The 15,859-nt window shown below is 39.5% G+C and overlaps 1 protein-coding gene across 7 annotated transcripts in view; it reads left to right on the forward strand.

The window, feature by feature from the left end:
- The window catches only part of pomgnt1 (protein O-linked mannose N-acetylglucosaminyltransferase 1 (beta 1,2-)), an 86,295-nt gene extending 71,793 nt beyond the window's left edge, over positions 1-14,502 (forward strand). For all 7 annotated transcript variants that reach the window (XM_069938731.1, XM_069938736.1, XM_069938734.1 and 4 more), the window contains 3 exons: positions 170-305; positions 11,200-11,309; positions 11,623-14,502. In XM_069938731.1, coding sequence (XP_069794832.1) covers positions 170-305; positions 11,200-11,309; positions 11,623-11,695 — 319 coding nt within the window. In that variant the 3' untranslated portion in view covers positions 11,696-14,502. The remainder of the gene's footprint in view (positions 1-169; positions 306-11,199; positions 11,310-11,622) is intronic.
- Positions 14,503-15,859: the final 1,357 nt, after the last annotated feature.

Here is a 15,859-nt window from a genome sequence, read left to right on the forward strand (position 1 = left end):
AAATATCATTCATTCATTCATTATTGGTTTAAAAAGACACTATACTTGCTCTTTTTCATGGAATTATGTAATGATTTATTTAAATATAATTAGTTTGTTCGTTGATACAGTGTAATTAGGTTTCTGTAGATCCTTTTGGATTGATGATAATTGGTGGTTATTCCTGCAGTGAGGCCAAGGTTCTAGACCATACCAAAAACCCTTGTGAAGATAGTTTCATTCCCGATACGGAAGGAAAAATATACATAATGTATATCCGAATGGAACAGGAAGCTGATTTTGCAACGTGGACACAGTTAGCAAAGGTAAGAAAAATTTCCTCTGGTCTGCACCTCCAAGAAGTGACTTAAGAGGCATGAGAAATATTAATCTAAAATTGGAAGTTGCATGACTGTGTAAAGGTACTAATTTGCAATAATTTGGAGAAATCCCACATTCCTTTGGATTGTTGCAGATGGAATGTTGGGTGTACCTGCACCTTAAGAAATGGTTAGCCTGTGAGGAACAAACTGTATATATGCGTATAATAGTCAATACCATGTAAAAGTCGACCCCCTATTTTTGGCCCCAAAATCTGATATTTTCCATATATCGTGCATAAAAGTTGACCTCCCTCACCCCCCAATCCCTGCCATTTTTGACCCCAGCCATCTGCCGATCCAAGTTCCTAATGCCCCAACTGCAGACTCTTTCTGAGGTCCTGGCCAACTGCCCATCTGAGCTGCCGATGCCCTGGCCTCCCACCCATCTGAGCTCCCCATGCCTTGAACTCAGACAGCACCTGGTCCCGGCCGCTCACCCTTCAAGCTCTTGATGCCCCAATGCTGACTTACCAGTGACAGATTAACTACCACCTGGGCCCCTACTCTGAGCTTTTATGGTTCCCCCTGACCTTGTCCCCCTGCCTCACCCTTTGATGAATAGAATAAAGTGAGTTACGTTACATTACGTTAAATAACTATTATAAATAGACTTATCAGGGCTTTGGATAATGCTGAAATACACAGGATGGAGATCCAACCAACAGCACACATGTCCAGGAAGGAGGGTACCCCGCCACCACACTCCAAAGCCCAGAAATCCAACTCCAGGCTGTAGCTGAGTGGCAAGTCTAGTGAAGTGAAGGCAGACAGTGAAGAAGATATAACCATATAACAATTACAGCACAAGATTAGGGCAGTGATGATCGACTTGGGCATGGGTTACTGCAAGGCTAGCTACACTACACCGGGCTTCCCCTGCCCTCATGGCTGCTCCCCTCGGTGGTGGGCAGACCCCTGTAGGTGATCACCAAATCAGGCGACAACCACCAGGAGAACTTCATGCTGACACACTGGAGCCCGTGCTGAAGCTGGTCAGCCCGCTGAAGTAAGGCATCGTGGTGAACTGGGACAGGGTGGAAGCACTCTTGGCTCACATCTTCCACAGGGCCTTGAGGATCCTCCCCGAGTAGCATGCCCGAGATGGTGCCCAGCCCAGCCAGCAGCAGTAAGATGGCCGAGATCCTCCTCGAGACTTTCAGAACCTCTGCCATGCACATTGCCTACCAGTTTGTCCTCTCACTCTACTCCTATGGCCACACCACCAGCTTTGTGGTGGAGTGTGGCCACAGAGTCACCCACATGGTACCTGTACACAAAGGCTACATCATGCCTCATGTGACCAGTGACGGCCAGGGCCGACCTCAATGACTACCCCCCAAAGCTGATCAACGAGGCAGGCCACTGGTTTACCAAGAGCGGGCCTCACATTGTGAAATGATGCTACACCTCGGTCATCTTCGAGGAGGATCTCGGCGTGGACGTGAGCAAGCACCTGGCGGAGTACAAGCTCCCCGATGGCTACTCATCATGCTGGGCAAGGAGAGTCCGAACCCTCCCCTCGGCCTACCGCACACGAACACCGGATGGGCATTGGGAGCTGAGGGATTCAATGTTGCCTGTTTTTGAACTTTGAGACCACAGCATCTGCCACGGATGCCATGGTCTCACAGTTCAAAAATATGTGGTGTGGGAGAAGGCCGTGGGGTCGGGGAAATTGCCAGGATGTAAAGGTGGGGGGGGGGGGAGCAGTTTCCCCTCTACTCCCCATCCCCACCCCGACCCCAGTTATGCCCCTGTGGTTACTATGAATGGGATTTTAGGTAGTTTTATATGAGATAGTACAACTAAACTTTAAATTTTTAATTAAAGTTGTGCTGAAGATGACATACCTCTAATAGATGTATTTGTAAAGAAATCCAGCTAAATTTGTTCATGCCTTAATAGGAATGTGATACTTAATTCAACCTCTGAACACCACCAATAATTCCTGATTACACAAGTAATGTATTATTTTAAGGCATTGTACTGCTAATATTACCATCCATGTTGGACTTGATTCTCAATGTTCCAGAAATGGTCTTGAGGTGTTGCTTTTTCTTTTTATACCTGGAGAAATCCTCTAGTTTGAAGCCAATTGCCTGTGGCAACTTTTTAAAATGAATCCCACTGACTCTTGTATTGCCATTGGAGGCAGTCGAAAAGAGATTCACAAGGCTCATTCATTGGAAGAGAGGGTGAACTAAAAGAAATTATATGCATGTTTTTTTTGTGAACATGCAAGATCTTGAGGAGCATGAGATGGTAATTGTTTCCACTGATCGGAAAGGAAACATAGTAACAAGATTAAAGGAAAGCAGAGGAGTCAACCCAACAGGACTGTGATGACAGCAGCGGACCAGCGAGGGGCTCAGGGACCCACACAGGCTGCGAGTGCCTTACTATCAGGGGACTCACACAGGTTATGTGCGGGCCGTTGGAGACTGGCTCATAGGAACCAGGCATCGGAGCCAGGATTCTAGAGGGTGCTGAGGGCAAGAAGGGTTCCCGAAGGGCCTCAAATGCTGCAGGCTTCCTGATAGTGTCAAAGGTTTAGATTTGGAGCTCATATTGCTGATGAATTGAACAGGAATCTGAGGCTGCGGAGAAGAAGCTGTCCTTGTGCAGCTGAGTGCTTGTCTTTTGGCTCCTGTACTTTTATCCACAAGTAGCAGAGTGAATAGGGTATGGCCTGGGTGGTGGGGGTCCTTGAGGACAGCTGCTTTCTTAAGACACAACCCCTTGTAGATATCTTCGATGGAGTGAAGTATGGGGCCTATGATGTCACAGGCTGAGTTAACAATCATTTGGAGACTTTTCTTGTCCTGAGTGATGCAACCAGCCAGACTGCTGTCCACGGTACATCTGTACATGTGTTCGCAAGTCTTCAGTGACATACTGAACCTCCTCAAACGAAGTGTAGCTGCTGGCGAGCCTTCTTCATGATTGCACCAACATGGAAGCTCCAGAACAGATCCTCGGAGATGTTGACACACAGGAATTTGAAGTCCTTGACCTTCTCCACTACTGAACCCTCGATGAGGACTGGGTCATGTTCCCCAGACTTCTTCCTGAAGTCCACAATTATTTCCTTTGTTTTGATAACACTGAGTGAATCCACTCAACTAGCTGATCTATCTCCCTCCTGTACGCCTATTCCTTGGCATTTGTGATTCTGCTGACAACTGTGGTGTCATTGGCAAATTTGTAGATAGCAGTAGAATTGTGCCTGTCCACACAGTCATGGGTGTATAGTGAGTAGAACAGTAGGATAAGCACGCATCCTTGAGGTGTGCCTGTGTTGGTGATCAGTGAGGAGGAGACATTGTTTCCAATTCGTTCTGTTTCAGAGTTATGTGTTGTGTATTGATGTAAGTGTTGTATGGGTTATGATAAAAAGTGACAGTTTGCCTAAGAGAGCCAAGGTGAAAGGGTGGGAGTGGGACTGAGCATGTGCAATAATGAAAAAAAATTCTAGACGGACGATAAACCACCACTGGGTGGTGCTGTGGAGTGGAAAAAGGCCCAGAGCATGAGTCATGGTCTGGAGGACAGTTTAGAATGTTGGGATTTCAAAAAAGATGAACATTCCAAAGGGAGCCAGAAGGATCCGGACCAAGCCAGTTGTCCTCTCTCTGCAAGCAACACAAGACAACTTTGAATTTTGTGCTCTCTCCTCTATCTCTCTCTCTCTCTCTCTCTCTTTCTCTCTCTCTCTCTCTCTCTCTCTCAAAGATATTTTGCCTTCAGTTTACCAAACAAACTGAATTTTGTTTAAAATCTTTGCTTCAGTTGAGATCAAAGTTTTGTGAGTCTTGTGTGTTTTGTGTCTTAAGTTTTTCTGTGGGCTGGTTGGAAATATTACTTAGACTTTAATTACATATGTTATATTTTGGCTGGGGAATTTATTAGTTTTACACTGTTATAGAAATTTGCATAGGAACCAGTGGGCATTTTGAATTAAAGTTTAAAGTGAATTTTTGTTAATAAAGTAATTGCTCATCTTTGCCCCTGTGCCTTCTTTGTGGTTGCTGGTTTGATCTTGTAACATAATTTGGGGGTATCATCCGGGATCAAACCAATTTGGAAGCTTTAGGGGCGATTGACTTGTGCTTAGTTATCAGTCGTCTGAGTTTGACTCAACCTCCAGCTTGAAATTAAAAATAAATGGTGAGTGTATAAATCACCAGCAGAAAAACCAGCAACTATGAATATTGACCACTTCATAGCGAACCCTTCAGTGGTTAATTTAAAAATGGCTAAAAAGTCTGAACTGATGGTTATAGTTGGCAAGTTAAAACTTCTTACAGTAAGAACTGGGATGAAAAAAAAGGAAATTGCCCGAAAGATTGTTAAGCACTATGTAGGAAAGGGGGTATTTTAAGAAGCTGCATTAGAACAATTTCCAAAGGAGAAAACTTCAGAGGAAGTAAAGTTGGCTTTGAGAAAACTAGAGTTAGAGGAAAAAAGAGAGGCAGAAAGAAAAGCTGAACAGGAAGCAGTAAGGCAGGCAGAAATGGATACAGCTGATAATCCAAATAGAGTAGAAAGAAAATCTAGAAGTGAGGTTAAAGGAAGAGAGGAAGAGAAATGGGTGAAGGAAAATTTTTCGAGTGTTATTTGGCATTATTGTAAGAAGCCAGGGCGCATAATAGCAAATTGTTCTGTACTGAAAAGGAAGAAAGAGAAAGGGGTGGTACCAACCACCTGTGTTCAGAGTGAGAAAGTTAGGAATATTTTTAAACCGTTCATGACTGAAGGTTTCATTTCGGTTAAAGAAGGATCCAATCAAGTGCCAGTTAAAATCCTGCGGGATACTGGAGCAGCCCAATCTCTTATATTAAGCAAAGTTTTGAATTTTGGTGAGGAGACTGATACTGGAGATGTGAATTTAATTAAAGGCATTGGTGGTGAAGCAGAGCCTACACCTTTGCATAGAATAGTGATGAAATCAGACTTAATTAATGGCCCGGTTACGATAGGGATAAGATTAAGTCTGCCGGTGGATGGAGTTTCTCTTTTGTTAGGAAATGATTTAGCAGAGGGTAAAGTCATACCTGCAGTGAAACTCACAAGTAAGCCGTTGGTTTATGAGTCCATAAAGGATTTGGAAATCTACCCTGTGGGTGCCATTACTAGAGCCATGTCTAGAAAAAAGGTAGAGGTAGAGAAAGTCTGTGATGATCCTGTAGTGGAGGCAAGCATTGAGGACAAACCTAAGGATCCAGCTTTGCTGTTGTTAAAAGAAGAATTAATAGCCAGACAAAAGCATGATCCTGATCTTGCTGGGATAAGAGATAAGATTCTGTCTAACCAGGAAATTGAAACTGTGCCAGTAGGTTACTTCGTTCAAGATAGAATATTGATGAGAAAGTGGAGACCACAAGTGATATCTGCCAGTAAAAACTGGGCAGTAGTAAGGCAAGTTGTAATTCTCAAAACTTACAGGAATGAAATATTAAAGTTGGCTCATAGTACACCTTTAGGAGGTCATCTTGGAGTGAAGAAGACAGTAGAAAAGATAAAGAAACAGTTTTATTGGCCAAAATTAAGAAAGGGTGTTGTAAACTTTTGTAGAACCTGTCACATATCAACTGGTGGGCAAGCCTAATCAAGGACCTCTTTACAACCCACCCCTGCTTTTGGGGAGCTTTTTTCGAAAGTGATAGTGGATTGTGTGGGCCCATTGCCAAAAACCAAAGCAGGGCATGAATATTTGTTAACACTCTTGTGCACAGCTTCAAGATTTCCAGAGGCTATTCCCCTGAGAAACTTTAAAGCAAAGATGATTGTGAAGGCTATGCTAAAATTTTTCACACTGTTTGGCCTTCCAACGGAAATTCAATCGGACCAAGGGAGTAATTTTATGTCTGGAATATTTCAACAGGTGGTATATGAATTGGGAGCACATCAAATTATGTCATCTGCCTATCATCCTGAAAGGTTCCATTTAACTGTGAAAAATATGATGAGGGCTTATTGGATGGAAAATAAAAAGGATTGGGATGAAGGAATCCATTTGTTATTGTTTACTGTTAGAGAGGCAACTCAGGAGTCTCTTGGCTTTAGTCCATTTGAGTTGGTCTTTGGTCATGAAGTCGGGTCCATTACTATTGTTGAACAATCAAATCTGTTGGATTATGTTTTCAAATTTAAAAACAGATTACATCAGGCTTGCGAGATGGCAAGGAAAAATTTTAAAACTGCTCAGGAAAAAATGAAAATTTGATATGATCAAAAAGCAAAAATGAGGGACATTAAACCTGGCGAAAGAGTATTGGTTTTGTTTCCAATGCAGTCAAACCTTTTGAGAGCTCAGTTTTCAGGACCATATAAGGTGAAATCAAAAAAATAACCAGGTCACCTATGTTATTGAGACGCCTGATCATCAAAGAGAGACACAGGTCTGTCACGTGAGCATGCTTAAACCTTACTTTGAGAAAATGACTGAGGAGGAGACTAGGATTCCAACCAAGGTGCTAGTTATAGAGGAAATTAAGGAGGAGATAAGTTTCGTGGAAGGTCATGGAGCACAGAAAGTGATAAGCCCCAGGCTGAAATATTCTATAGTTTTGCAAAACTTCGACACCAAGTTAATGCATTTGATTAAATCAGAAAGGGAATAAATGAAGACATTACTTATGAAATTTAAGGATATATTCCCCAATGTTCCAATAACTATTGTGGCTTGTCATGATGTGGAGGTCAGTGATGCTAAGCCTATTAAGCAGGATCCTTACAGAGTTAATCAGGAAAAGAGCAGATTGTTGGATCAAGAGGTGGATTATATGCTCAAAAATGACATCATCCAAAAATCAAGTTCAAATTGGAGTTCACCCTAAACCAGATGGCTCAATTCGATTTTGTACAGATTATCGAAAGGTAAACATGGTGACAATAACTGATACATTCCCTATTCCCAGAATAGATGATTGTATAGATAAGGTGGGGAACGTTAAGTTTCTTACAAAGATTGATCTCTTAAAAGGATAGTAGTATGTTTCTTTGACAGAGAAAGGCAGGGAGATTTCTGCATTTGTTACACCTTCGGGATTATATGAGTATAATGTTATGCCTTTCAGGATGAAAAATGCAGCTGCACATTTCAGAGAATGATTAATGCAATAATTCAGGGTTTAGAGCACACAGGAGCCTATATCGATGATTTAGTAATTAGTACGGATATATGGGAAGAACACATACTTGAATTAGAGCAGTTACTTCAGAGACTGGTGGAAGCATACCTCACAGTGAATTTGCACAAGAGTGAGTTTGGACATGCCACTGTAATTTATCTGGGTTATGTGGTAGGACAGGGACAGGTGGCACCGGTTGGAGCAAAAGTATTGGCAATCACTGTGTTTCCTATCCTGGTAATAAGAAAGCTCTTCGGAGATTTCTCGGTTTGATTGGCTACTATCATAGATTTTGTAAAAACTTTGCAGAAATTGCACTCCCATTAATAAAATTACTTGGAAAGAAAGAAAAATTTATCTGGTCAAATGTATGCCAGGAAGCATTTCTAAAGTTAAAGACCATTTTATGCCATCAACCTGTACTTTTGTCCCCTAACTTTGAAAAGCCATTCTTTTTAGCTGTGGACTCCAGTGACGAAGCGATTAGCGATGAGTTTGGACATGCCACTGTAATTTATCTGGGTTATGTGTTTCAGTTGGGATCGAAGTTTTGTGTGTTTTGTGTTTGTTTTGTGTCTTAAGTTTTTCTGTGGGCTTGTTGGAAACATAACTTAGACTTTAATTACATATGTTATATTTAGGCTGGGGAATTTATTAGTTTTACACAGTTATAGAAATTTGCATAGTAACCAGTGGGCATTGCTATAAAAGGGGGGATTTTGAATTAAAGTTTAAAGGTGAATTTTTTTTTTGTTAATAAAGTAATTGTTCATCTTTACCCCTGTGTGATATGCCTTCTTTGTGGTTGCTGGTTTGATTTTGTAACAGTACTGACCATGGTCTTCTGAGGAAATCAAGGATTCATTTGAAGAGGTGGGTGCAAAGGCCTAGATTTTGGAGTTTGTTGACCAGCACTGAGGGAATAATGGTGTTGAAGGCTGAGCTGTAGTCTATGAAGAGCAGCCCTATGTATGAGTTGCTGTTTGAGGTGATCCAGAGCTGAGTGAACCAGTGATATTGCTTTTGCTGTGGAGCGATTGTGACAATACGTGAATTGCAGTGGGTCCAGATCTTTGCTTGGGTACGTGTTAATTCTAGCAATGACTAACCACTCAAAGTATTTCATTACAGTAAATGTTAGTACTACTGGGTGGATAGTCATTGAGGCAGCTCACTGTGCTCTTCTTGGCCAGTGGGATGATTGATGCCCTTTTGAAGCAGGTAGGAGCCTCTGTCAGCAGCAATGAGAGATTGAAAATGTCTGTGAACATTCCAACTAGTTGGTTGGCACAGATTTTCAGTACCCTGCCAGGTAAGCTGTCAGGGCCTGACACCTTACGAGGATTCACCCTCTTGAATGATGTTCTTAGGTTAGCTTCAGAGACAGCTATCACAGGGTCCTCAGCCTTTGCAGGAATTCTCGTAAACACTGTTGGATTCTCCTTCTCAAAGTGGGCATAGAAGGTGTTCAGCTCATTGGGTAATGAAGCATCACAGCCAGGTGTATGATCAATGTGGGGGATCAGAGATGGTAAGGGTGAGCAAATTTAAATTCCTGGGAGTTACTGTCTCAGAGGACCTTTCTTGTACCCAACATAAGAATGCCATCATGAAGAAAACACGTTAGGAGTTTATGAAGGTTTGGTATGACTTCAGAAACCTTAGCAAACTCTTACGGATGTGCAAGGAAAATGTGCTGACTGGCTGAATCAGCTACCAATATGGGGACACCAATACCTCTTGAGTGGAAAGCCCTGCAAAAGGTAGTGGACGCAGACCAGTACCTTACAGGCAAAACTCACCCCACCGTCGAGAACATCTACATGGAATGCTGACATCGGAGAGCAGCAGCAATCATCATGGATCCACACCACCCAGGTTATGCTCTGTTTTCACTGCTGGATTCAGAAAAGTGGTTTTGTATGCCATAAGACATGTATCACCAGGTTCAAGAACTGTTGCTGCACCTCCACCATTGGACTTCTAAACATTAAACTCAATCAGAGACTCATTTAAGGACCCCAACTTTGCACATTAGTTATTATTGAATATTTATTTTCTGTATTGCCAGTTACTTTTGCACTTTTCTTTGTTTTTATTTCTCTTTTTTCTTGAGTACAGTTTTTTTGCACTACTAATAAGTAGAAATTCTCCCTGGCCTGCAGGAAAAAATAACCTCAGGGTTGTATGTGATATCATGCATGACCTCTTACAATAAATCTGAACTTTAAACTTGATTTTATTTGATTTTTGAATGTCTCAAGCTTTTTTTCAAATTGTACTTTAATTGTATCCTCTTTGATAGTACCAATTATTTTCATTCACTCAAAATCAACATCCACTAAATGGTCTCATAAAGTTTCTAATTTGAAGGAGGATGGACTGTATCTTCTCTGGGCCTGCTAAACAAATGAAATACCTCAATTTTTTTTGCATTACCCTGCTATTTTTATTTCTGTGCCCTATACAATGCATTGCCTTCCTTCTGAGACTATAGCGTCTGGAATTAAATAGCAGTTAATTCTTTCTTTAAGTTTAGCTTGACTTCTTTGCTTTTCAACATTTAAGATTCCTTTATTGTCATGTAATTTTACACAAAATTCCCTTCTGCCTGCCATAGGGCAGAGTCCCCCAGTGTCCTTTTCAGTAAGAAAGAAAGAGAAGCGAAAGAGAGTCCCTTTAGAGTCGGTGTTTGTGGATTCGTCTCCAGTGCTCCCATAGCCTCTGCAGCCGCACAGACACCTTTTTGATCCATCAGCCATCAGGGCTCCAGAACCAAACCTCCTTCGACGCCATCAGGAAGGAATCCCTGTGGGAGCCCTTCTTGACAACACTCCATGCGGGTCCCCTGACCATGTGTCAGCCGAATCCTTTGTGGGTCTCCCAGCTGCTGAGAGCTCCTCGCTGGTCTGTTGATATGTTCATCGGCCAAGTAGGGCTGTGTCCTCTGCTTCTCCTCCTCATTGTGGGGGGGGGGGGGGGGGGTGTCCTTCTGTTTCAGGTGCCCTGTCCTGGTCCTCTTCTCCCCAGAGGTTGCATCCCCTCGTAGCCACTTCTGAGCACTAGTGTCACCATTTTGGGGACAGACCTCCATAGCTAGAGGATTTTACTTACAAACCCCATCAGTTCCTTTAACAGGCCATTTAAAGCCTGTACAGAGCCACAGGCATTAGGACTGGGTGGTTAAATCATTTGGAGCAGTGCTGAGTCTCTGCTCTCCTGGGTCTTCACCAGTGGCAGTGCTGACATTACAACAGCTCCTGTAGCGTTGCCACTTTTATACTCGCTGCTCCTTCATCCAATCATAATATATTTGTCTGAGTTGTGATTAACTGCACTCAAAAACATAAAAAGCTGTGATGAGTACCATATGTGCACTTTTTCTCCATCGACAAAGAAATGATAAAAATGATTTAATTTTTGAAAATAACCATTGACTATAAATATGTTAATAGGCTGGATATCAAATAATGAGAAAAAAAATTAGGAAAAAGATCGTTTAGTTGCATGATGCAAGATTTTCTCTCACTCGCTTGTCACCAAGTAACAAGTGGAAAAAAGATTCACCACCAATGTTTCTTGTGCAACCACACATAAAGACTTGGTTCATGTTAAAACTCAAATATTTCAGAACAGCTGATCTTGTGTGGTCCATCATTAGCTTGTTCTAATTTTCTCAAAGCTATAGTTATTGTGTATTCCAGTGCCTGCACATCTGGGATCTAGATGTCCGAGGTAGCCACAAAGGCATGTGGCGACTGTTCAGAAAGAAGAACCACTTGCTTGTTGTGGGGACACCTTCATCTCCATATTCGTAAGTATTATCACATTACGTAAATTCTTATTGTAGCATTTCTTTTATGTGGTTAATAATTTGAGAATTTTTTGATCAGGTGGAGGATTTCCTTCAACACTAAATGAAGTCTAACTGCTGTGCACTAACTAAATGCAGTGGAGTTCTGTTGGGCATAATAGTTCAGAATGGGTGAAGCTGTAGCAAGATGCTCATTGTGTGGTGCTGCAATGTGATCGAGATGAAGTCTTATTTGCCCCTTGTAGAATAAACAATTCACCAAATGTTCCACTGAAATTTTGAAGACAATTTTTCAACTTTTTCTTTAAACCAGGGTAAAGAAGCCTGCATCAGTTATCCCAATATATCTTGAGCCACCTCCAAAGGAAGACGTGGAATTGAACTAAGAGTGGCAATCAAGGAATTTACTAATGACTGTCTTGACTACTTTGTACCACAATATTTAATGTACTGTTATGGTGTTTACATGTTTACTGGCCTGCTTTAATGAAAGAAAACAAAGTTACCAATACTTGATTAATTGTAAAACTACCATAGATTTAGTTTTATAAATTATGAATTGATATATTTATTATCTGAATGCTGAAACTGAATTTTCTGAAATATTAACAATGCCACTGTGGTTAGATAGTTTAACTAATGGATCGAAGACATGAATGGGGTTCTGATTCCTTGAAACTAAATATAATTGATGAATTTAGCTAAGCAGACTTCTGCAAGCTTGTGTATTTTCTTGCACCACGAGTGTTTCTACTGTAATTATCTCGTTTTTTTTGTACTGCATAACAAGTTGACCAGAATTTTTATCACAAAGCTCTATCGTGTCTTCAAATTATAGAACTATATAAATTACTAAATATGTTTGATATTACTTTTTAAAATATTGACTGGATCATTTATTAGGAGTAAGAGAGAGAGGCAGAGGATTTTCTTGTGCCCTGCTGGGCTGGTGTTATTTTTTTTAAGTGCTAACATTGAAGAGCAGGAATGCAGTAATTCAATGTAGTTATTATAGGCTGGAATTCCCAGGTTTGTTTGTTTAATTAATCCCAACTTGGATTAATCATTATTTCTTGATTTGTTTAAGAGCTTGTTGCTTGTTTATTTGCATCTATTCAATTGGGATAGATTGTGTTTTCCATGATAAATGGTTACTGTTTATATTTGTATATAATCAATGAAGGAACCAGTAAAACCTTTTGAAACTATATGGCTCCTCTGGGGTGACACAAATATCTCCAGAGTTCCCTGAATATTTAAACCATCTAGTTTAAATATCAATGCTGGTATTTTCCCCTTTTAGAATGTTTATTTTTTCAACTTTGTACTCCAGCCCAAAGCCGACAGCTATTATACACTAAATGAAGTTAGCTAGTTTAGGCTTTGATTGCTTCAGAAGGAATGAAGTGTCTGACTCAAATTTATAAGATGAAAAACTGAATAATCTTAGTTTTAATAAAATGTTTTTAAACCAGCTTTAAAACTACTGACAGTTGATGGGATGACAGGGGCAGAACAGGGCAGGGGTTAGATCTTGAACACCATCCACTTAACTCAATGAGCTATTTATAGAACCTATTTGAGTTACTAAACATTCAAAAACCTTTATCACAATTTGTTTTCAAAACTTATTGTAGCAGATCCTTCTACAAGGCAAATTGATCATTTTCTAATTAATAATTGATACAAGTTACATTGGTCAACAATATTTTTCAAACGGTTTGCTTCCTCAAAAAAATAGGGGATTATGATAGACCACTTCAAACTGAACATAATGATAATTCCTGATTTTCGGTATCATGTAGGAAGTTAGAGAAACATTAAATTAACTAGGGGATTATGATAGACCACTTCAAACTGAACATAATGATAATTCCTGATTTTCGGTATCATGTAGGAAGTTAGAGAAACATTAAATTAACTTTTATTGAATTTGGCATCTTTAATTGCTGACACATTAAATTAGTTCAACTGACCTAAAAATGTCTTCCTGCTGATTTTTGTTTGTACTCAGCATCTGATGCCTCTTGTGTCAGTGTTTAATAATAGACGGCCACCAGTTGCCCTGATACCGTTTTTCCATGGTGCAATGTCTTGATGAAACCTTTCACCATGTTCATCACTGACTGCACCAAGATCAGCAGGGAAGAGGTCTAAGTGTGAATGCAGAAAATTAATTTTCAATGACATGCTGCACTTCTTGGTTTTATATGATTGAGGTAGACTTAAATATGACAGGAAACCATAAAAATAGGTTGTATCTTAAAAAAAAGGTACGTAATGGGAAACATTTAAGGTTATTTTCGTGATCAGCAGCCCAAAATCCATAAAATATACCCATAAATGTTCAGAAAGTGATATCTTCGTGGTCTAGCATTATGTGTGCAGCCTTGATCTGTACCTTATTGCAGGACAGGTTTCAGTCATTATCATCAAGGAAATTTACATGATTATCTCTCACCTGGCTGGTGACACTAAATGCAGGTACATTTATTTTTCCCTGTTCCACTTCTCATTTGGCACTTAAGAATATCTGCTAGAACTGGTAAATTTGATCTATTGTGAAATGTTGCCTTGTAAAATTTTGTATGTGGATTTAGGCTAAGGATGAGATTAACCTTTTTATTTAGATTTAAGTGCTTACATTATAACTTTCTATAATGATAGAGTCCCAGTCCTGTTGCAGTAGAGAGATCTATTTGGATAGTTGCTTAATGATTTTGCCTCAAAATAAATTTATAAGCCTACCTTCAAGGTAACAAACATTACTCAAGATAATAGGACATTAGTGATTTCTCAATAATTGTAAGTTTACAGAAATACTAGTTCTAAAAGGTGCCAAATACATGGTGCCCCTGATAAAGTAGAAATAATATTTAATCATGTGATGCCTGATGCTCTTACCTGTGGAAGTTGAGTTAAAGTGAAGCATTTCTTAATACTTTTGGAGATTTAGCTGCTGTGGTGAAGCTATCTTCCCCCACGTGTTCCTCCACCATCCCCCATTCCACCCCCACCATCACTTTCAAAAATGATTTTTATTCTGAATGATGAGTAGACTGCAAACCTGTACAATACCAATTCTTCAACCCGTTTTGAAGCTTAATGGCAGAGATACTGTTATGCCTGATCATTTTGTGCAAAAGATGGATAATTCTATACAAATAGAAATTATTTTTGTTTAAAATCAAAAGTTTTGTTTATGATGCAGTGCTCCTCTTAACTTCTTTGAAGCAAATTGAATTAATTTTTCAATAGTTGTTAATTTGTGATTGAATTAATATGATTGTTCCAAAGATCATGACTTTATTGTAAGGATTAGACACTATATAGCATTTTCAAAAGTTAATGTCAGGTGAACTACAAAAAGTTTAGTTACAAAAACTTGATTCTTTCTGTAGTCTCCAGATGATCTAGCTCTGGTATCAGAAAGATAGCTACGAGATTTGATTACTGACTATGCATGAGAATAAGGGGAAATTATTGTCAAAAAACAGGAAACTGGCCTGCCAAACTTTTGATCAACATATCTTTTAGGCACTTTTCCCCTTCTGCATTTGTGGTTTGTTCTGTGTGGAAGGTGAATTCAAGTTTTCAAATGTAGAATTAGAAATAGTCCTAAAGTAGAGTGGTTTGAAATAAGGCAATTGGAGCTCTTGTGCTTCATCTGTTTGGGAAGGTGGCATGAGAGAAAGATTCTGCTACCTATTTATTTAATTTAAAAGGTTTTTTTTGTTTTAATAATTTCAGTATCTCTGGATTCTTTGGTATATTGTTTTCTGTTATTTTATTTAATATCTGATTGAGATCATCCCAAAATTTTTCTACTCTCTCACATGTCCAGATTGCATGAATTGTTGTTCCCCTTTCTTTTTTACATCGAAAACATCTATCAGATACTGTTGGGTCCCATTTATTTAACTTTTGCGGTGTAATGTATAGTCTGTGTAACCAATTATATTGTATCATACGCAGCCTCGTATTTATTGTATTTCTCATCGTTCCAGAGCATAACTTCTCCCATGTTTCCTTTTTTATCTTTATATTTAAATCTTGTTCCCATTTTTGTTTAGTTTTACCATTTGTTTCCTCATTTTCCTTTTCTTGCAGTTTAATATACATATTTTTTATAAATCTTTTGATTAACATTGTATCTGTAATCACATATTCAAGGTTACTTCCCTCTGGTAAACTCAAGTTGCTTCCTAATTTATCTTTCAAGTAGGATCTCAGTTGGTAATATGCCAGCGCTGTATCTCCCGTTATATTGTACTTATCTCTCATTTGTTCAAAGGATAAGAATCTACTTCCTGAAAAACAATTTTCTATTCTTTTAATCCCTTTTTTTTCCCATTTTCTAAAGGCAAGGTTGTCTATTGTAAAAGGGAGTAGCTTATTTTGCGTCAATATTAGTTTTGGTATTTGGTAATTTATTTTATTTCTTTCTACATGAATCTTCTTCCATATATTGAGGAGATGGTGTAATACTGGAGAAGGGTAAATTCTCCTAAGTAACATAAAAAATAAAGAATTTGGAATTGACTTGGAGG

The sequence above is a fragment of the Narcine bancroftii genome, chromosome 5 (genome assembly GCF_036971445.1).
Source record: "Narcine bancroftii isolate sNarBan1 chromosome 5, sNarBan1.hap1, whole genome shotgun sequence".
Lineage (NCBI taxonomy): Eukaryota > Metazoa > Chordata > Chondrichthyes > Torpediniformes > Narcinidae > Narcine > Narcine bancroftii.